Source organism: Leptopilina heterotoma, unplaced genomic scaffold (assembly GCF_015476425.1).
Source record: "Leptopilina heterotoma isolate Lh14 unplaced genomic scaffold, ASM1547642v1 Lhet_145, whole genome shotgun sequence".
Taxonomy (NCBI): Eukaryota; Metazoa; Arthropoda; class Insecta; order Hymenoptera; family Figitidae; genus Leptopilina; species Leptopilina heterotoma.
The window spans coordinates 19,888-42,857 of record NW_025110863.1 but is presented as its reverse complement, the minus strand read 5'-3'; the positions used below and the strand labels follow the sequence as shown (position 1 = coordinate 42,857).

Genomic DNA, 22,970 nt, shown 5'->3' with positions numbered 1-22,970 from the left:
AAATTTAAGTAATTAAAATTGAAAGTGTACAAATATTTAAAATGGCAACAATTCTACTTTAAATTCGTCTCTCATTTTCGTACACACGAAAATACAAATTAGACTAAACTACAAAACTCAACCAGCACGATTGATATCTAGGCGACGAGTGTTCCTCCGATCCGCGGCTTTCCTGGAAACCAGCAGCGAATTTGAGAAAACTCCTTCCCTATCACACCTCATGATTCTTCCTATGAATCCTTCCTTGTCGAACTTTCAACGATACCTATTAGAAAGAAGGGAAAGGGTCGCTATAAGCCATGTGACATCTCCCTCTTATCAAACAGACGAGAAATCAAACAGGGAAGGGGAACTAGGTGAGATAGACACAAAACGCTGACCAACGGACTATACCAAAATTGGGAAAAATGCGACGGAACGATAGAAAAGACGGAGACAAAGTCACTAACTATAGCACTGGACTCAGAACGAAAATTTGCCAATACAAGTAACGATTTACTTCGTTACAAAGTAATTAATTGTAATTAAATGTAATTTATTTTTGATAATTAATAAGTCAAAAATACTGTAATAAACATATCTTCCATTATCGTCTCATTGGCAAACACGCTTTTCTATGAACAATAGTCAACCTTAAAATATAACATGTTTAACGGAATAAAAATTTAAGTCTTATTCTCATGTGACATGTAATGTAAAAATTACATTATTGTTATATATGTTAAAAGTGAAATAAGAAACTTCACGCGCGCTTTAGCGCGCATTATTTGTGCTAGTTAACAGAAATAATTTTAGAGAAACTTCAAAAAAAAACTTCCTTAAATTTTTCAGGAAATTTCCAGTCCTTTTTTCCAGGAAAATTACAATGATAATTTTCTGGAAGTTAACAGCAGAAACTTTAAATCTTGAGACATATCAAGTTTCCTGGAAGTTTCCAAGAACTTAACACGACAAATTTCCGAAATTAACATGGGAAATTTCCTGGAAACTTCCCGGAAAAACTGTGCTATGTGGGTGACATATGTATAGCTTCTGATCTGTATAACAGAACTGTCTATAATTAATGACAGTAGCCAGTAACAATTTATTACTAATTCCTTACAGAAAAAATAGACATAATTCTAGTTATACCAGCGAATTATTTCTTTCAGTGTATACACTGATGTATTTATGGAAAATGTCTACATAACACTGTTCAGTTGCTGGACTGACGGTAGCGCTAACGCCACGACAAACTTTGAAACATAATTTCACGGAACGCCTAGACAGTACCATGAAAATAACTGGACAGACAGAACTTCTATACAGTAATAATCAATAAGTTCAACTTTAGAGTGTTATGCAGTAACTGTCCAGTAATTCGCCAGTTGAGGTAGAAAAGATGAAAAAGGAAACTGGCTTACCTGCCGGTACTGTAAAATTTGACTGGACAATAACTTGAAGAAATTAGCGTGACATCACTTTATAGTTTTTAGTCAGTTTAACTGTAAAGTGCCTCGAAATTTTCCAGTGGAACTGTCCAGTGCTCTTAAAGATACTATGACAAATTTCTACTAGGGATACGTTTCGGGATTTGATTTTTCGATTTGTTTTTCATTCAACCATGAGTCCCACAAAATTTCTGCATGCTTACCTTGACGTTTTCATTTCTTTTATCTTTTATTAATGGTTTTTCACATGGTGCACAAAACTTTTTTTGAGCTTTTTGTACAGACGTCACAGAAAACACTACTTTCGATTCTCCGAAAATGTAATGGAACAAAAAAATGCTGTTTTCGGGTGAATTCACCCCTGTAAAAAAAACAGGGGTTAAAAATGTTAAATTTTAGAGGTTTGCTGTCTAGTTTTTAGATAAACAATCCAATGGTTATTTTAAAATTGGTTTAGTAGATTTCGAGAAAAGTGTCTCCCCGTTTTCAAAAATGTCTTTTTGAGAACAACGCGTTTTAAGGGGAGGTTACCGTTTTCAATGGTGAAAAAGGCATGAAGTTGGGGAATTTTTTTTTTCATATACGGATATATTTTTCGAATTGCGGTTTTTTTATTTAAATACTTAGTACATAATTATGTAAACTTTTTACATATTTATATTACAAATAGCGGCTGTAGCTTAACTTATAGATGACCCTGCGCGTTGTATTTTTTATGCACCGTACATTCCACAGTCTCGCCAGGTTATCGTTTTGCTTTTTTTGAAAAACGTTTTTTTAGCAAAATGGCGGCTATTTGAAGAAAAAAACTCATTTTTGTACCGTTATTTTTTAGGTAAAATGGGTAAAGAAAAGAATTAAAAATTTTTTTTTTAAAAGCAAAACGATAAGGCCTTCTAAATTTATCCCAGTTTAATAATATATCAAGAATTTTTGATTTGAATAACCTGGCGAGGCTGTAGAACGAACGGCGCATATAAAATACAGCGCCGTATGTAGTTAACCCCTTGGCTGTCAACGAGATTTCCACTGTTTGGGCCAAAAGTGTGTTGAAAATATTTTTAATGGATTTTCATGAAACTTGGTACCCTAAGGTTTCTGGGGTCGCTGATTACGAATCTGACATCAGTTTTTCGAAATTCAAAATGGCGGATCCAAGATGGCGAAATTTTTTTTAAAATTTGTCGAATTTGCTTAAAACTTGTTACTCGGGGGTTTTAAGGGTCGCTGATTACGAATCTAACATTAGTTTTCCAAAATTCAAAATGGCGGATCCAATATGGCGGACAACGAAATAAAAAATTGATCAGATTGGCTTGAAACTGAATACTTTGGGAATTTCAGGGTCGCTGATTACGAATCTGAAATCAGTTTTTCAAAATACAAAACATCTGGTTAAATATGGCGGAAATTTTTTTTAAATTTATTGAATTTGTTTGAAACTGGTTAATCTGACATCAGTATGATAATTTTTAGTGAAATCAAATTTCGGAAAATACCCTGCAAAACTAATGTCAGATTCGTAATCAGCGATCCTAAAAACCCCCGAGTATTCAGTTTCAAGCCATTATAATTAATTTTTTATTTTGTCGTCTGCCACATTGGATCCGCCATTTTGAATTTTTGAAAACTAATGTTAGATTCGTAATCAGCGACCCTTAAAACCCCCGAGTAACAAGTTTCAAGCAAATTCGACGAATTTTGAAAAAAATTCAGCCATCTTGGATCCGCCATTTTGAATTTCGAAAAACTGATGTCAGATTCGTAATCAGCGATTCCAAAAACCCCCGAGTATTACGTTCCAAGTCAATCTGATCAATTTTTATATTTTGTTTTCGGCCATATTGGATCCGCCATTTTGAATTTTGGAAAACGAATATCATATTCGTAATCAGCGACCTCGAAAACCCCCGAGTAACCGGTTTCAGGAACATTTAAGAAGTTTTTAATCACCTTTTTTAAGTTGCGCATATATGCGTCATGAACCACTTTTGGCCAGTTTAGTTTTGCGCATATGACGGGTTCCACGTCAAGTGACCCAGGTCAAAAATTTACATGGAATATTTGAAAAATTTGTAGTTTCTTTAAAACAAAACGAAAATACGTTTTCTATTTTGGGTTTTGCTGCTGTTTTTTAACACTTTCTAATAGTGTGAACAAATGTAGAGAAAAAAAATTGTTTGACCTTGAAAAATTAAATTAAAAAATAAAATTTCATTTTTTTATCAAATGGGCAGTTTGTATTTTTTTAAAAAAAATTTTATCATAAAGGTGAGGTTTTTTCCTAAAAAAAATGTATAGGTCAAAACGTGGGACAAGAACTTTGAACTAGTCAAATTAAGCATTTACTTCTGCCGTGCACCGTCCCACAGTGGAATTTTTTTTACAATTTACTATTAAAAAATGTCTATAGCTTACAATTTTTAACCGATTTGAGTGTTCTTTGTCTTAAGTTAAAGGGGAATAAATTCTTAAGACATCCTTTGAGGCAGATTTTGGAGATTTTAATTATTTATAATTTTTTTTAAATCAAAGTTAACAAATTAATACACTTTTTTAAAAAAAAGGAGGTTTATTTTCTTATTTCGTTGATGCACATGATCTAAATCAATTTAAATTCATCCAATATGACCACCAGATAATTATTAAAGCATAAAATAATTTATTTCAATTGTTATAAACAATATATAGCCCAACAACGAACAGGGGCGGTGGATTGCAGCAGTAAATGTTTATTTTGACCAGTTAAAAGTTCTTGTCCCACGTTTTGACCTATACATTTTTTTTAGGAAAAAACGTCACCTTTATGATAAAAATTTTTTTTAAAAAATAAAAACTGTCCATTTGATGAAAAAATGAAATTTTATTTTTTAATTTAATTTTTCAAGGTCTAACATTTTTTTTCTCTACATTTGTTTACACCATTAGAGAGTGTTGAAAAACAGCAGAAAAACCCAAAATAGAAAACGTATTTTCGTTTTGTTTTAAAGAAACTACAAATTTTTCAAATATTCCATGTTAGACCAAAAATTTAAACTTTGACCCCCTCCAGTTTTAATATTTGTTTAAATAAATTAATAATATTTGGTATTTTTAATTGTATCTAATAGGACTACTGTTTCTGCAAAATTTTAACCCGATCCCAAACATTTAAAATTTTGACCTGGGTCACTTAACGTGGAACCCGTCATATATGCGTCAGCGACAGTCAACGGGTTAAGCTACAGCCGTCATTTAAAATTTTTTTTATATAAATATATAAAAAGCAAGGACTTTTACAAAAAAATTCCCTTGGCACGACACAAAGTTCCCTTGATAATTCCTGTCGTGCCTAAATGGACACAAATAACGCTTGCAAGATTCTACAATTCATCCGTGTCCTTAAAACATGTCTTGTAAATATATTATACATTTACTTAATTTTAAGTTTAATACATTATCTAATATATTTTTTAAAATTATTAAACAATTACTAATAACCATACAGACTACACACATATATTTTAAATGAATTTAATTTATTTAATTTTGCTCTGTTAATCATTTAAGGCGATTCTACAATCCCTAATTTTTTCACACTTGATTGACGAATGGTCATATTAGAGGCAAAATACGTAAAAAGAATAGTGCTATATGTTTATTTATTTTGCACATCATTATATAATATTAATTATTATTATTATTATTATTATTAATTACCTTTAAGGAGCATTCAGACCTCTGCAGACTGCCTGCCTGCGCAGACAGAAGATCGTTCACACCTCACTTTTCCCGTTGAAAAATGAGAGAAGATTTGAATATTCAAATCTTCCCTCATTTTTCAACGGGAAAAGTGAGGTGTGAACGATCTTCTGTCTGCGCAGGTAGGCAGTCTGCAGAGGTCTGAATGCTCCTTAAGACTCCTTCAGAAAAATTACAATTTGCATGGGGTCTTCGGATTATTCTGTAATTTGGTGAAGTTGTTATATTTGATAACAAAAATAAGTGTACCAAAGGATTTTAAAAAATTTTCGAAATTGTAAAAGTTACGCTATTTTTAATTTGTTTATAAGATTTTTTTCAAATGTGAAAATTTCCGAAACAATTCAACGGATTTTAATGATATTTAAATATGTTATACGGGCAGTTCCATACGAAAAGCAAATGGTGGATCACCGATTTTTCTTAAAGTTTGTAATTTTGTAGGTACTTTAGGTACTAAATAACTGTGCCAAACAGTTTTGCAAAAAAAAAAATTTTTTTGCAAGATATTTAGATTTGAAAAATTAGAAACTGAAAAAAATGACTTTTTTGAGAATTTTTATTTCGAAAACCATTGATTCTACAAGAAAAAGTTATTTTTTCAAAATTGTAGAGAAAATGTCAATTTTTTATAATATTAAAAAAAAGTTAAGAAAAATTAATTTGACAATAATTTGTTTAAACAATAATTTTTTATTGTTTAAAAAAAGCAAAGGGCATCATGGAATTTTTGTAGAAAAATTATTTTCTCAAAATTTGAATCTTCCCTAATAAGTGGTTAAATTTTTAAAGAAGTGATTTTTGACTTTTTTGAGAAAACATTTTTTGAAGTTTGCGCTACGAATTTTTGTGCGTTGCGCTAACTAAGCAGCGCCTATATCAGTGTATTTTAAAAGATGATATGACCTTTACTGTTCGCTCCTAATACATTTATTAATTATATACGTATATATTATTATTATAAACAGTTTAACAATATATTTTAAACTTTTTTATAAACATTATTTTCCTTTTTTAACCCATTAATGCTCATGGGCACAGGAACGCATATATAAAAAGTAACTATTGGAATCCTGGCATATAGTCTAATAATAATTTTTAACGTTAAAAATTTTATAACAAAATTTTTTTTAAACAATTTGTTATAAACAAATGAAGAGAAATTGATTTTCATAAAAAAACTGATAGCGCCAGTAGATTCGACCCAAAAAACTACTACGGGAACGTATATTATATAATTTAAAAAAAAGACAAATTGTTGTAAAAATGTTATAAACAATTAGCCTGCATTAATACTGTATGAGGTAGAAGGATCGTTTTTGAAGTTAAAAATTTTTTTAAACAAGATTAGTTTAATTAGGAGAGTTTTTGACGTTAAAAATTTTTTAAACAAAATTTTTACTTGAAAAACGATCCTTCTACCTCATACAGTATAAATGCAGGCTAATTGTTTATAACATTTTTACAACAATATGTCTTTTTTTTAAATTATGTAATATACGTTCTCGTAGTAGTTTTTTGCGTCGAATCGAATGGCGCTATCAGTAAATAATTTTTCTAGAAAATTCCATGATGTCCTTTGCTTTTTTTTAAACAATAATAAATTATTGTTTAAACAAATTATTGTCAAATTAATTTTTCTTAACTTTTTTTTAATATTATAAAGAATTGATATTTTTTCTACAATTTTGAAAAAATGACTTTTTCTTGTAGAATCAATAGTTTTCGAAATAAAAATTCTCAAAAAAGTCATTTTTTTCAGTTTCCGATTTTTCAAATCTAAATATCTTGCAAAAAAATTTTTTTTTTGCAAAACTGTTTGGCACAGTTATTTAGTACCCCAAGTACCTACAAAATTACAAACTTTAAGAAAAATCGGTGATCCACCATTTGCTTTTCGTATAGAACTGCCCTCATAATTTGTCCGGATAAATTCAAACTCAATGCGGTTTGTGTGTAACCAGTGAATTCGGAATTAGTCCGATCTAGACCGAATTAGTCTGATAATATGCAACTTGCAAATGTGAAATTATTAAATCCGGAATTAATCTGGTTTTGGTCAGGTTCTTGTCATACGAAATTATAATTCTAGTTTAAATTTATCTGCATTTAATACAAATTGTTTTTAATATACAAATTCAATATTATACCAAAATCATTCCTGATTTTGAATTGGATTGACTATGGATTGTTTTGAACTGTCTGTGGATTGTATAGGTATAAATATTTACAAATTCTTATAATAATAAGACTTTTTTTCGGACTGTGGTGTTTTGATCAGATAATATTCGGATTGACGCTGACAATTACCGGATTATTTGCATACAGATTTTGGATTGTTCCATACTTGTTTCGGATTAAATCTTTTAACTGGATTAAATCTTTTAACTGGATTAAATTCGGATTATTGCAGACTGATTTCGTATTATTTACATATTGATTTCGGATTATTTCGTATTTATTTTAGATGAGTTTTTTGACGGACATAATTTCGTATTGTTGCATAACACAGGCCAACAAAATTTGATTTAATTTACTTTCCAAGAATCAGACAATACTTTTCCGAAGGATTTCGACGTGCTGAATCCGAATCTGGCCTCAAAATAGACCCATCACGTCAGGTTTTCGAGATATTTTAACCTAAAAGTGCAAAAAACCTGTTTTTAGTTATATTTGATGTCATGTAACATCAAGTGATAATTTTTTATTTAAAAAGTCAATATTGCGTCTAAAAGTGCTACTCTTCCCCTTTAATATCCATTTTGAAAATTTAAAAAATCTTCATTTGTCTCTGAGTAATCGTTCATTGAATTTTTTGAGTTTGGCGAATTCTTCGAAAACTAAGTAGAAACAGACAAAACTTCGATAATAAAGCAGATTTTAACTACAAACATCTAAATTTTAAATAGTTCTAAGGATTTTCGATATAACTGAATACAAATTCGATATCAGATTAACAGAATTCAAAATGGCATATTTGAGGAAAATACAATCAATTTGAAATAAATCGTCTGCCATATTGTATACGCCATTTTGAATTTTGTGAATGTAATATCGAATTCGTATTCAGTTATATCGAAAATCCTCAGAACTATTTAAAATTTAGATGTTTGTAGTTAAAATCTGCTTTATTATCGAAGTTTTGTCTGTTTCTACTTAGTTTTCGAAGAATTCGCCAAACTCAAAAAATTCAATGAACGATTACTCAGAGACAAATGAAGATTTTTTAAATTTTCAAAATGGATATTAAAGGGGAAGAGTAGCACTTTTAGACGCAATATTGACTTTTTAAATGAAAAAATTATCTCTTGATGTTACATGACATGAAATATGACTAAAAACAGGTTTTTTGCACTTTTAGGTTAAAATATCTCGAAAACCTGACGTGATGGGTCTATTTTAAGGCCGAATTCGGATTCAGCATGTCAAAAACCTTTGGAAAAGTATTATCTGATTCTTGGAAAGTAAATCTTGTCGGCCTGTGTAATAATTACGGACTTAATTCATTTAGACATTTAAGGTTACTCCAGACTGATTTAGGATTCACAATTTCACTCGGATTGATGTTAGATTAACGCGGATCATTTTCGTACAATTATCGGACTAATCCACACTAATATACCAGGATTTAATCCGGATTAGTCCGAAATTTTTATCAGGGATATAATATGATTCGGGTGGCCGTCTATTACCCGATTCTTAGCATACATATTTCGGATTGTTTCGTATTTGTTTCGGAATATGATTTTACCACACTAATTCCGAATTGAAGCGGACTAATGTCGGATTCTTTGTGTACAGATTTCGGATTATTTCGTATTTGTTTCGGATTAAACCTTTTAGTTGGATTAAATCCGGATTGTTGCAGACAATTTTCGGATTCTTAGCATACAGATTTCGGATTGTTTCGTACTTGTTTTGGAATAGGATTTTGCCACACTTAATTTCAAATTGTTGCGGACTAATACCGGATTTCTTGCTTACAGAGTTCGGATTGCTCCGAACATTTTGCGGATTAAGTTTTTTTAACTAGATTAAACTCGGATTGTTGCGGACTGATTCCGTATTCTTTACATATTGATATCGGATAATTTCGTACTTACACTACCGTCTGTGAGTATCAGGACGCCCCTTTTTTCATGAGTGGAAAAATGCTTAAAACGTAGAAAATAAGAATGACAAAAATTTTTTGTATTTTTTTCCTGAAAGCTAATGAAATTATGAAAAGACTGACACCTGATCGAAGAATTTTCGTTGACTATTCTGTCAGATACAGAAAAAATACTGGATTTTGCATGCAACAAGACCAAGAGCGCTAATAAAAGTTAATTAGTTTTCGAGAAATTAAAAAATTACGAAAAGCATGCAAAATCCAGTATTTTTTCTGTATCTGACAGAATAGTCAACGAAAATTCTTCGATCAGGTGTCAGTCTTTTCATAATTTCATTAGCTTTCAGGAAAAAAATACGAAAAATTTTTGTCATTCTTATTTTCTACGTTTTAAGCATTTTTCCACTTATGAAAAAGGGGCGTCCTGATACTCACAGACGGTAGTGTATTTCAGAAGAATTTGTCACCTGTCATAAATTTGGATTGTTGTGGACTAATTACGGACTGAATTCGTAGACATTCAGGATTACTCCGGAGTATTTTCGGATTCAGGTTTTCGTTCGGATTGATATCAGATTAACGCGGATCATTTTCGGACCTTTTTCGTACAATTTTCTGTGTAATCCGTACTAATCTGTCCGTATTTCATCCGGAATTAGTCTAAAATTTTTACCAAAGCGGTCACTCTAAACTTTAATTTTTTACCAATTTCAAAGTATTTAAAATTAAAAATCAGCCTATTTTTTAAAATAATTATCATATTAATAACTAAATGAGATATTTAAATCAAAATAACATGATCCTGAAACTGGCACCCTATTATTATAGCACCTGTTTATTACCATAAAGACTCTAATTTTGAACCGCACGGAAAAAAAGAAATTAGCTGCAGCAGTAAACAGATGTTTGCTGTAAAATCTCTGAAAATTAGCTACCACAGCGAAGAAGTTTGCAGTGGCAGCGAACATGTTAGCTGTGACAGCAAACATTAGTAAAAATTTAGTCGAGTTTGCTGCCATAGCGAACTTGTTTGATCTCACAGCGAACTTGTTCGCTGTCCCTATTTCAACGAACAAGGTTTGCTGTGGCAGCAAAATGTTCGCTGCCACAGCAAACCCTTTCTATGCGTGCGAAATAAAAATTATTTTTTTTGTTTAGGACAACATAAATTTTTTTATAATAAAAAACTGGGTACTTGTTTGAGATTCATTCAAAAAATGTTAAACAATGTAAAGTATTTCAGAAATTATATTAATCTTTATAAATAAGATCAGACTTTTGTCTGTACATTGCATAGAATTTGAAAATTCATGTTTAGTTTTTCTATTCGAGTAGTAAGAATTCCAAAAATGACAATAAAAAAAATTATGTATGTATGTATGTATGTATGTATGTATGTCTGTCTGTCCTCAATATTTTGTCCAGGATAAACACAAAGACTACTTTACCGATTAAAACTAAACTTTACAGTCTCTTAGGTATTAGTCTAACTTAAATTTATAGCCATATCCGATTGAAAAATATTAAGCTGAACGAAAGTTATAGCTTTTTTCACAAAATTCAAAAAATAAAAAAAAGCAAATTTTTTATTTTTTTGGCAAATTCATGTGACACTCTCTGTAGCTACTTTTTAATATAAATACAACTAACTTTCACTATAAAAATAAAATATAAATAATATATCTGAATTTTTAAACCAAAATCATATTTTTGATTTTCGACAAAATTTTTAATTAATTTTTTTTGTTGAATATTGTTTAATTTTCTATTAAGTTGGTAGTGATATCAGTTGATGTTTTTAAATTTCAAATTACATTCATTACATTTATTTTATTAAAAAGTTTAGAGTCATGAATTTGATGTCGATTACAAATTTTCTAAAATCAATGAACGTGAGTTTGCAAACAATTTCTATATTGATATTTTCAGGTTTTAAGTTTGAAAATTTCATAGTATGTATAATACTGAAATTTGACTTCAGCGGGCACTGGGACATAGAAAGTCCTTAAGACGCCATTAGGGCAAGTTGAGATTTATGAATAAAAATTTTCTTATTTTTGAATTCTTGAAATGTTTTAGAAATGACTTTGAAAATAAACAACTAATTCCTATTTATGAATTAAAATTGTTCTTCTTGAATATTAGAAATGTTTGGGGTATGTTGTTGCTTTCCAAAATTCTATGCGGACATTACCCAAAAACGGGTAAAATGTAAAATCCCATGTGGAAATTTTCAATAGCCCAGTAAAAAAAATTCGATACACGGACCGCGGAGTTCGTATACGAGCTCGGTAGCTCGTATGAGAAATATGAAAAATCTCTCATACGAGCCTTTTCCGTAATGAGAAGTGTATAGATGCTTGTATACGAGGTGACTTTTAAAGCATTTTTATTAATGTAACACTATTTTTAAGTAAATGTAGATAATAGAAATGAATTTTCTTATCTAAAACAAAGCTAAATTCATAAGGGAAATGAAGTTTTAAGAAAAAAAAGGATAATTTTGTTCAAAAAATTTATTCACACTGAAAAAAGGTTAGAATTTGATAATTCCTTGTTATTCTTACTTACCGACATTAGATATTTCTCGGATGCAGTAAGCACGATTTTGTATTAGCGGTAGAATAAATAAGTTTTTCTTCATTACTAATTAATAATATATTATTATTTATTTATTATATAAATGTTCTTATATAAAATAATTAAATTTAATACAAAATCGTGCTTACCGCATCCGAGAAATATCTAATGTCGGTAAGTAAGAGTAATAAGGAATTATCAAATTCTAACCTTTTTTCAGTGTGAATAAATTTTTTGAACAAAATTATTCTTTTTTTCTTAAAACTTCATTTCCCTTATGAATTTAGCTTTGTTTTAGATAAGAAAATTCATTTCTATTATCTACATTTACTTAAAAATAGTGTTACATTAATAAAAATGCTTTAAAAGTCACCTCGTATACAAGCATCTATACACTTCTCATTACGGAAAAGGCTCGTATGAGAGATTTCTCATACGAGCTACCGAGCTCGTATACGAACTCCGCGGTCCGTGTATCGAATTTTTTTTACTGGGAGGGTTATGGAAAAATTATACCATACGGTTTTACATGGGAATCCATATGGTTTCCTTTATAAAAGTGGATCCCATGTAGATTCTCATGTGGGAATCGAAAACGTGTTATAATTTCTACTAATACATTTAACAGAGTGTCTATTAACCGCGAAGGAATCCTGACAAATAGTCGGGAATTTAAGTCGACCAGGAAAAATCGGGAATTTTCTTATCTAATTAAAAAGAAGTTTTATTGTATCAATTTGTTTTTAAAAAATTGTTTTTTGCTTTAATTTTTATTAATGTAATATTTTTATTTGTCAAAATTTAAGACCTACTTTCAGCTTACAATATAGGTCTTATTTTAGATTTTAGCAGTCGTAACGTGGGGCCTACTTGCGATACAATTAGTTCGAATTAGACTCTACATAACTCCAAAAGCTGGTGGAAAATTAGTATTAATTATTAATGCATTAATTGAAATACTAGAAACGCATAAAGAACTACAAATTGACAAATACTGTTCTGTAAATCTGAATTAGTTAAAAATAGTATTTGATAGAAAAAGTCATTTACTGATTTAAATGGTAATATTTTCCTAATGAAATAGTTAATGGTAACTAATTATTAGTTTTTCCCAGTCAAATTAAATTCCCGATTGGTAGACACCTGTTCAAATATATTAGTAGAAACTAAAACCCGTCGAAGACGGGTACGACAGCTAGTTTTTTAATGAAACAAGGCAAACTCAAGAACGAGCTCAATGATTTTTTAACTGATTCTAGAAAGTTACTTAAATTTCTTTACAAGTTTAATTGTTAAAAAAGTAGATAATGTTAATGACTTAGACGGGAAAGATGTTAATTTATTAATTGCAATTTTTAATTACAAAAAAGAAAAAATATTTTATATCATTAAAAAGTAGTAGTTTACACAATTTTTAAAAACTTACCTCCTTATCCTTATTTTTAATCATACAAATTTTTTTTCTTCTGATTTATTTTTTTTTAATTTTAAAAAGAAAAAACACGTGTTCTTCACTTTGCATTTTTCACTTTAATTTTTCTGTATTATACCACTGATCTCTATATACACTACCGTCGGGAATTATCGGTACACTGCAAAAACAAGTGTCTCATTTTGAGACGTTTTGTCCCATATTTGAAACACATAAGATGTCTTAGTCCACATATTTGAAACAGATATGTGTCTCATTTTAAGACGTTTCAAAGTGTCTTACACATTTAGCAATGCATTTTGAGACACGAAATGTGTTTCGAGTATCCGTCTCACACTAAGAAGACTTTTTTCGTGTCTTATACGCATTGAGTTACCTTTAATGTCTTAAAATGAGACACGAGATGAAATTAAATGTCTCAATATAAAAAAGATTTTGTATCTCAATGGTTTAAACACTTAAAGCAACTCATTTTAAGACACGAGAGATACCAGTTTTTGCAGTGTACGGCTGCACGCGCACGGCCCAAAAACATACCAATCTTTAAATCACGATTTTTTTGTAAAGACAAATGTCAGAAAATTAACAAATATACCATTCGAAAGATTATTAAATTCTACGATTAATGGTAAAAGAAGTGTTCCGGTTGTGGGCACCCTTTTGATTTTGCCTCATAACATTTGTCCATGTGCATATTATACAAATATATGTGTACGAATTTAAAGCTAGAGGTCTAAGGTGACTGTCAGTGAAGGAATTAAATTGACTCCTTTAAATAAAAAAGTTTTATTAGAAATTTAGTGAAATGGGAATTTTTTGACAAAAAAAATTTTGTTCCCGGTTGTGGGCACCCTTGAAAAATCCGCTAAAAATGGAAAAATATTAAAGGAAACCAACACAAATAAAGAAGAAATGAAAGTTTCTTTATTTTAAGAGAATTTGCCGGGATAAAGAACAAAAATGATGACACGTTTTCACACTATGCTCATCGCTAACAAAAGCATAATGCTTCATGTGAAGTAGCTAGTACGCATACCATAACGCACTTCTAATGCACTGAACGACTATATTCATCGCATTTAATGGAGTTTGCGGCTGTCACTTTCCTTGGCAGAAAGTTTAGATAGATGAGACAGTAGTCCTCATCATTGTCAGATGGTAGAGCTTCCTTAACATAAAGGTGCCCACAACCGGGAATGACAGTCATTTTTTAAAAAGACCAACACATTTTGTGATGCAGGATTTTGGTTAAACACGAAGGTAAATCACAAAATATAATGACAACACTGCAAAAAAAATTAAACCCTTCTTTTCTGAACAAATCTACACCCATATGTTGCTCTTCGAAAACAATACAAAATTACTTTTTTATTTATTTAATGCAAATTTTCTTTATTATGCTCACAGCTATTACACAAATGCATATATTTGTTTCGTTATCAATACGAAAAGTCCGTATTGTCAACGAACACGACTTGCAATACTTAGATCAGTAAAGTCTGCTTGCCGTCGAAGTTTACGTAGGGGTGCCCACAACCGGAGGGTGCCCACAACCGGCGCACTTCCCCTACATAACTGAAAATTTTAATAATTTATACAAAGATTTCAGCAATTGACAAATTTGACAAAAAAATTTTTCAAATACAATTTTTTTAGAAATTTTTTCAACCCCTGCACATTTTTTAAAAATTGCAGAAAAAATTTGAAACTTATATAAGTGTGATCATTTAAGTCTCATCTTTAATTTAGGACCAAAGAAATTCAAAAATCTTAATCGGTTAGCGAGATATCATTATAAACGGACGAGCATTTTCAGCCAAAAACCGTTCAAAATCGACTAATTCAATGCATTTGTCAAAAAACATGCTTGGACGTTTATAATGATATCTCACGAACCGAATAAGATTTTTAAATTCTTTTGGTCTTAAATTAAAGATAAGACTTGAATGATCACACTTATGTAAGTTTCAAATTTTTTCTACAGTTTCTAAAAAATGTGCAGGGGTTAAAAAAATTTCTAAAAAAATTGTATTTTTAAATTTTTTTTGTAAAATTTGTCGATTGCTGCAATCTTTGTATAAATTATTAAAATTTTCAGTTATGTGCCATTAATCGTAGTATTTAATAATCTTTCGAATGGTATATTTGTTAATTTTCTGACATTTGTATTTACAAAAAAATCGTGATTTAAAGATTGGTATGTTTTTGGGCCGTGCGTGTGCAGCCGTACTGATAATTCCCGACGGTAGTGTACCTCTGGATTTGAAATGCTGTGAGCAAAACTTTTACCACGGCGGCCATCTTTCATTATAGTAAAAGTACAAAATTATAGCGCGAAAACCTTGTTTCATATTACAAAGTAAATTTCTTTTTTATTGTAGGTAAACGTATGAATCAACAACTCATCTATAGAATATAAAACGTTAAAATTGATAATTATTATTATGATAATTATTACTTCAAATTCAAGGCTTTCGCGCCATAATTTTGTAGTTTTACTACAATGAAAGATGGCCGCCGTGGTTAAAGTTCTGCTCACAGCATTTCCAATCCAGAGGTATATAGAGATCAGTGTATTATACTGTAAAAATCTGTTAATAAACTGTAACTACTGTAAACTGTAACCACTGTTGAAGCTCTTGTGAACAAAGAAAATAAACCAATAGCAAGTGTCACCGCTACGATTTCTGACCAATAGCGAACGTCATCATCGTTTCTCAGCCAATAGCGACCGTCATCATCGTATTTCAACCAATCGCGACCGTCGCCATCATATTTTCAACCAATAGTGACCTTCATCATGAAATTTTAACCAATCGCGACCGTCACCATCTAAACCCAGCAAGAAAAATTAGCTGTTTTTCTATTAAGGAATATTCAGTCAGTTATTCCATTTTTGAAAAAATTTAGCTCCTTACGCATAAAGGTGCGAAGTGTTGACATGTCGCCAATCGGAGACGGACAGTGCGATGTGTGGCCACAGTACTTCTTGAATCCGCACAGGCTGGGTGGTAGGGGGAGGAACAAACTGGACAGAGTTTAGCGGTAACCACTTTAAGTTTACAAAGCGTACACTTCGTTGAATCGCTTGAGGTGGCATCTATGGATTTAACCACGGAAAGTCTATTAGAGTCCAAGTTCAGCTGTTTTGAATCGTACATTTTATCTAGGTACAATCAAGTACAACAGTACATAAATTAGGTTAAATTATAAAAATTGTAGATTGTTAGGTGCACAAAACACAGTTATTAAGCCATTACATCACTTTCTATATCCGCACACAAGATGAATTCACTAATTCTGGAATTCTTGTTGTCAGGAACAGATAAAACGTGAATCACCGTAATAGAAATTGCCTATAATGGCGAGCCAAAAATATGTTGATTTATTTAGGTGGTTAATTATGCACTTTTCTAAGGGAAGCAACACTGGACCAATTGTAATAAGAGAGTACTCATAAAACACATGTCCAACTAGACCCGATTGTCACCAGAATGGTGCACAATTACTGTGCACAAATATTATAACTTTAAGAAAATTTGCGAAATCACATGTTACACTTTGCCAAGAGCCAATAAAGACTGTCACTGACAATTCAAAACTGCCTGATATGTATATAAAACTTACTCCAAATGTTAATGTAATGTTTAACATAGTTATCCTAACCAGATTTAAAGGTTCCAAATGCCTGACATTTTCCATTTTCTAGTTAATATAAATCAAACTTTCTGGTTACTGTAACCAGGAAATTTTATGTTCTGGTAATTTCGTTCAAGTTACTCTATAATATATACATTTGTTGTTAAAGGCAATTTTCACCACGTTAACCCCTTCGCAGTCCAGTTAAAAATCGTTTGTGGTCCAAAAACGGTCCGAAAAAAATGTTTACAAAAAAATATGCTTTCATTATATATAAGGTTCTTGGACCGACAGATTAGCTCAGTCGGATACATGACTCGCTTGGAGGACGTTTAAGGACCAAGGGTAAGTACCCTTGGATCGTGCCTATTTGGCTTGGTATTTTTCTGGCACGTGAGATAATCTGAGCGGGAGGTTTGACGTCGAGGTATAATGATGTGCACCGTCGATTATTGTCCGGTGCACACCATTAGAACTCGACTGTCGATAGACCGATTGTACTCAGTAATACAACAGACTAAATTCCTGGTTACAGTAACTAGTGAAATAGTGGTGCAGATACAGATTTTTGTTTGCTTAGTAACTAAATTTCTTTCAACCACTTTTTTCTGGTTATATTAACCTGGTAAAATTTCTCTCAGTGTTGCAACAACCTTGCAGCAAAGATTGAGTCAATCTTAACAAAATATTTCTGCAAACTTACGTGGCAAGCATGCCGCAAGCTTTCACGGGGAAAAATAGATTATACAATTAGGATTATAGAACCTAAGATCATACTGAATATAAACTGATAGTACCCTTTACAATCGATCTATTGGTAAATTATATTGAATTAATATTGACAGGTGAATACCTGTCAATATTTAGGATGATTTTGGGTATAATAATAATCTCAAATTAAATAATTCGTGATTATTACTACAGTATAAATTTTTTTTCGTATTGTCTAGAAATAATAATAATTTTTTACATTTATGCGTTAATACTATGTAATTTATCAAAATTTTATTTATTTAAAATAACCTAAAGAAGACCAATTATATTGATGTAAGTGTTATAATTAAAATTAATATGATTAATAATTTTAAAGTTATAATACTTGGATTTGCAATTTTATAATTCTAAGTCAACTGTCCTATATACAATGTAAAAATATAATAAGTATAATCTAGATTATTTAATGAATAATCCATTTTTCTCCGTGCACCATGCAATATTGAGACAAGCTTCCTATGAGAGGGGTATATAAAGCTTCTATCCTAGATGGCAAAAAACTATTTACGTTCGAGAAATATTTCTAAAACTTTTCATGTCTGCCAAATTAATATTTTTGGAACGTTCCTCGAACGCATATGTATTTTTTTACCACTAGGATAGTACATGAAATTCTATAATGTTAACTTATTTTGTTGTATGACTTTTATGTATGTTAATATATCTATTTGACTTAGAAAATAAAAAAGAAAAATCCCATTTGATAAATGCAAACTACGCTGGATGGTTCATAAACCAGGAACATGATATGGAATGGAAACTTAATCATTTTACGGAAGACATCGGAATGAACACTTTTTACGCCTATATTACTGCTATATTTCCTGGTTGGATGGAGAGTGAAAAATACAAATTGATGAAGGATGTCCGTGGAGAATCTTATTATTTCTTGCACAAGCAAATTTTAGCACGATATTATATGGAACGATTGTCTCATGATTTGGGCCAAGTTGAATACATAGACTGGGACAAGCCAATTGTTACCGGTTACTATCCAAGTATGGTACATCCTACAGGACTTCCATTTCCACGAAGACCCTCTTGGTCTCATGTTCCACTTAATAAGTACAAGAATGTCGAGGTTAGTATTAAATATCAACATTTCGCAACAGGAAATATTACTGTTTGCTTAGCAAATAAATAATTGCAATGTATTTGTCTAAATTATTCGCTACATATCTTAGCAATTATTAATTGCTAAACAATTTCTAATAATGAAGAACATATTTTCCCAAATTTAGAGAATCAACAATATAGAATCCCGAATAAGCATAGCTATCGACAGCGGAAAAATAATGACAAAAAACAAAAGTAATTATCACGAGTTATACAGAAATTATATGCAAGACATGAATTACTTGGGAAACATGATTCAAGGAAATGTAGATTCTCCCTTTTTGAGGTTCTATGATTCACTGGATAGACTTTCAAGGAATATTCTTGGATACGGACAAGACCCGTCATCAAAACATCAGGCAGTGCCCAGCATTCTTGATATGAGCGTCGCTAACATGAGAGATCCTGGTTTTTATCGGATGTATAAAAAGATCGTTGACTTATTTTTAAAGTAAGTAAATAAGTTAATTTCTGAAATAAGAAAAAATTTTCTTTCATTACTTACATTCTTTCCTAATACCATATAATAAGAATACATTAAAAAATGTAATAATTTTTTCAGATATAAATCCAATCTTCCACTGTACACTCAAGAAGAATTAGAGTTTCCTGGTGTAAAAATTGAATCAGTTTCTGTTGATAAATTAGTGACCTATTTTGATACTGTAGAGTCAATTATCAGCAACGGTGTCGCAGTTCGTGATGAAAAGGAAGCAAAAACACTTTTGATTGAAGCACGCCAACAGCGACTTAATCATAAACCATATACTTATAATATCACAATAGATAGTGAGAAAAACACAAAGGGTTGGATACGTATTTTCCTTGGGCCAAAGTACGATGTTTATGGACATGAAATTGATATGATTGACAATTGGATGAACTTCTTTGAAATGGACAAATGGGTTGTTGATTGTAAGTCATGCAATCTTTTCAGAAATTTATTAGAATTTTTAACAAAATATTAGCTACATTCATCAATTTCTTACCAAACCAAAATTAAATTTACTTTTGTCATTAATATTGAAATATTAATTACAGTGAAATTAGGAACAAATGAAATATTACGAAGCAGTCACGAGTCGTTCTATGTAACTCCTGATGAAATGTCAACTAGCAAATTTCTCGAAATGGTTAAACATACTATTCACACAGAAGAGGGATACAAATATTCTTCTCAAATGTATGGCTTTCCTGATCGAATGATGCTACCTAAAGGAAAACCAGAAGGAATGCTTTTCAAACTCTTCATCTATATTAGCCCCTACAACGAATACATTTCGGCGGATGTAGACATTCCCGTATATGGAAAAAAACATTTTGAATTTAAACCCATGGGATTCCCATTGGACAGACCAATGTATTATTATGATAAAACTATACCCAATATGTATTGGAAGGATGTCCCTGTCTTTCATAAGAAGGTTTAACGTTAAAATGTGATTCAATTAAAACAGAGGAAACTGTGGGGTTTTATTTTAACACCAAAGGATTAAAATGATAAAACTATGCCTAATATGTATTGGAAGGATGTCCCTGTCTTTCATAAGAAGGTTTAACGTTAAAATGTGATTCAATTATAACAGAGGAAACTGCCCGTGTGGTAAAGGCGACTGGGCCCAAACTGACGCCGATTGGGTTTTCCCATGTTCAAGGTGGGGCCCTATTGGGAAGCCCATCTTATCCCAAATTGGGTTATGACTTGGCTTGAAACTATTTTACCAACTTATTCCCAATTTGGGAAATCTAGTTGGACCCAATTTGGGTAATCTTGTGGATTCCCATTAAAATTTCCAATAAATATTCAATTTATTGATAATTTTAATTTTTTTACTCACTTTTATCACAGTCACTGTCATTTTTATCCTATAATTCTACAAAGTAAATTATATTTCTAAGATATAAAAATACATGCTCTTGCATAATTTTCTTTATTAAATTAAAAAAAATTGTAAATAAAATAATAATAACAAAACTTACTAGATTCATTACTGAATTAATTATTGGATGAATTATTGTGAATCCAGTAGTTTTTTCACGTTAAGGACGAAAAAATAAAAATTGAAAAGGATTAATGCCAGGATCAATAAATTCAATATATTATTTTTTATTTATACAATAGTAATAGTAAAATATTTAATATTAATTGTTCATTTTGGAAGCAAATGAGAATCTTGCATGAAATCTCTAAGACTCAATATAACTGTCACAATATTGACTAACAAGTCTCTGGTCAAAAAACCATGATCGTTCCAAAATTCCACTTTTGGTTCTGAAATCCGACAGGGAGCACATATAAGTCACAGAAAAACAAAACCAACTAACCATTGTTTACAGTAATTTACAAAAATATGGAAATTAAACTACAATAAACATTTAAAATTATAAAAACAGGACAACACACCACAAACCCACGCTGTTTGATCTAAGGACGCTACCCTACTACGCCATGACAGTCAACAGCTGGGTAGATCGACGCAGGCGCATTAGTGCTTAACGCTAAATAACTACAAGATTTTCAGTAATTAATCCAGTATCATATCTAATAATAAATCCAGTAATTAATCCAATAATTCGTCCTCAGTAATTAATTCAGTAATTATTTATTTATTTTCATATAAGAGTATAGCTGACGTATTCAACCATTTTAAGTTCATTTGCGGAAAAGATGGGCTTTGGCTGATATTCCCAAGTTCGTCCCAAATATGGACAGTCCCTACATAAATCCAATTACAATACACGTATACTGTTTTGCCTTCAATTCGAATAGATTATAAAATTAAACAGTAAGAATAGTTTAAAAATGTAATTTTTTTTCTCTATTTAATTATATACTTGAAAATAACATATTTCTTATTTTCTAATTTGTTTCATTATTTTAAAATGGGACGCCCACCTGGGCCCCAATTGGCGCCCAACTAAAAGTTGGAAAAACTTGGGAAGATTTCCACACGGGTGTGGGGTTTTATTTTAACACCAAAGGATTAAAATAATATGAAACGTTTTAATCCATCAAGAATTAAAATAATCTAAAGAAGGATTATTTTTTCAAAATGGTTTACTAATTGATTTGGTTTTGATTTATACATATTTTTGTCATAGAAAAATTTAACTAAAAGTTTCTTATTTTAATCTTTTTTGGTGTAAATTTAAGGTGCGATGCTTTTTAATACCCAGTAGTTTACTCTTAATTTATAAATGTAGAGACAACATTGAATGTATGTATATTTTAACCCGGCGAGTATGTGGTTGGGCATGTCATGCCCCACATTTACTTAAATCCTTTTAAATCCTAAAATTTCCACTGTAACGTTTTGAAACTTCGAGTAGCTGAAGTTATGGGTTCATAAGAGAAGATGATGGTATGGTGATAGTGTTATGTAAATTATATTTTAAATTACTTGGACGTAAACGTCAATTTTGCATATTTTTGGCGAATTTTTTTTCCTAATTTCTACTAAATTAATGACAACTGAATTGAGATATATTCTAAAAAGCAGTATTATGCTCCTCATTCACTAATATTTAAAGTCCTGCCTTTATAAAAGTGCAAATTTGATTTTATAAAAGTTTTAAGTTTTCATTGTTTTATTTAATCATATGATAAATCTTATGACAAAGAGTTGATTTTATCTTTATAAATAAATAAATAATTAAGGAAATATATTTTATTACATGCCTTTTTATAATATAATACCAGAAATTAACTTAATATAGCTATATGTAACATTTATAAGCAATTTTACATTTTGGGCATGTCATGCCCACCACATAGTCGGTGTAACAGTTTCCCGCCACATACTCGCCGGGTTAAAGAGCTAATAACTATATAGTATTATTGCAAACATTAATCATTACTGACATTTAAAATATGAAGAAAAGAAGAAAGTCATTTATAGAATTTTTAAATTAAGTGTAAACAGTTTTTTAATAAATTGACTTGCAGACAAAAATACTTTACATTTTAAGAAATATGTAGATATCTTATAAGAGAAATATTAGCCAAGCTGTATAATATGTCAATTCATTAGATTTATAATGAAGAAAAGTATTCATAAATTAAATTACCTTTACTTCTTTTATTTTACACTCACATAATTGCTAACAAATATGAAGCAGTCATTTTTGGTAAATAGTTTATCTGAAA

The 22,970-nt window shown here is 30.5% G+C and overlaps 1 protein-coding gene across 1 annotated transcript in view; it reads left to right on the top strand.

Moving 5' to 3' along the window:
* LOC122498303 (hexamerin-like) overlaps window positions 1-22,642 on the top strand; it is a 53,619-nt gene extending 30,977 nt beyond the window's left edge. The window contains exons 3-6 of the mRNA XM_043605986.1: window positions 18,385-18,788; window positions 18,949-19,274; window positions 19,386-19,738; window positions 19,865-22,642. Of these exons, the coding sequence (XP_043461921.1) occupies window positions 18,385-18,788; window positions 18,949-19,274; window positions 19,386-19,738; window positions 19,865-20,253 (1,472 nt within the window). The 3' untranslated portion in view covers window positions 20,254-22,642. The remainder of the gene's footprint in view (window positions 1-18,384; window positions 18,789-18,948; window positions 19,275-19,385; window positions 19,739-19,864) is intronic.
* Window positions 22,643-22,970: the final 328 nt, after the last annotated feature.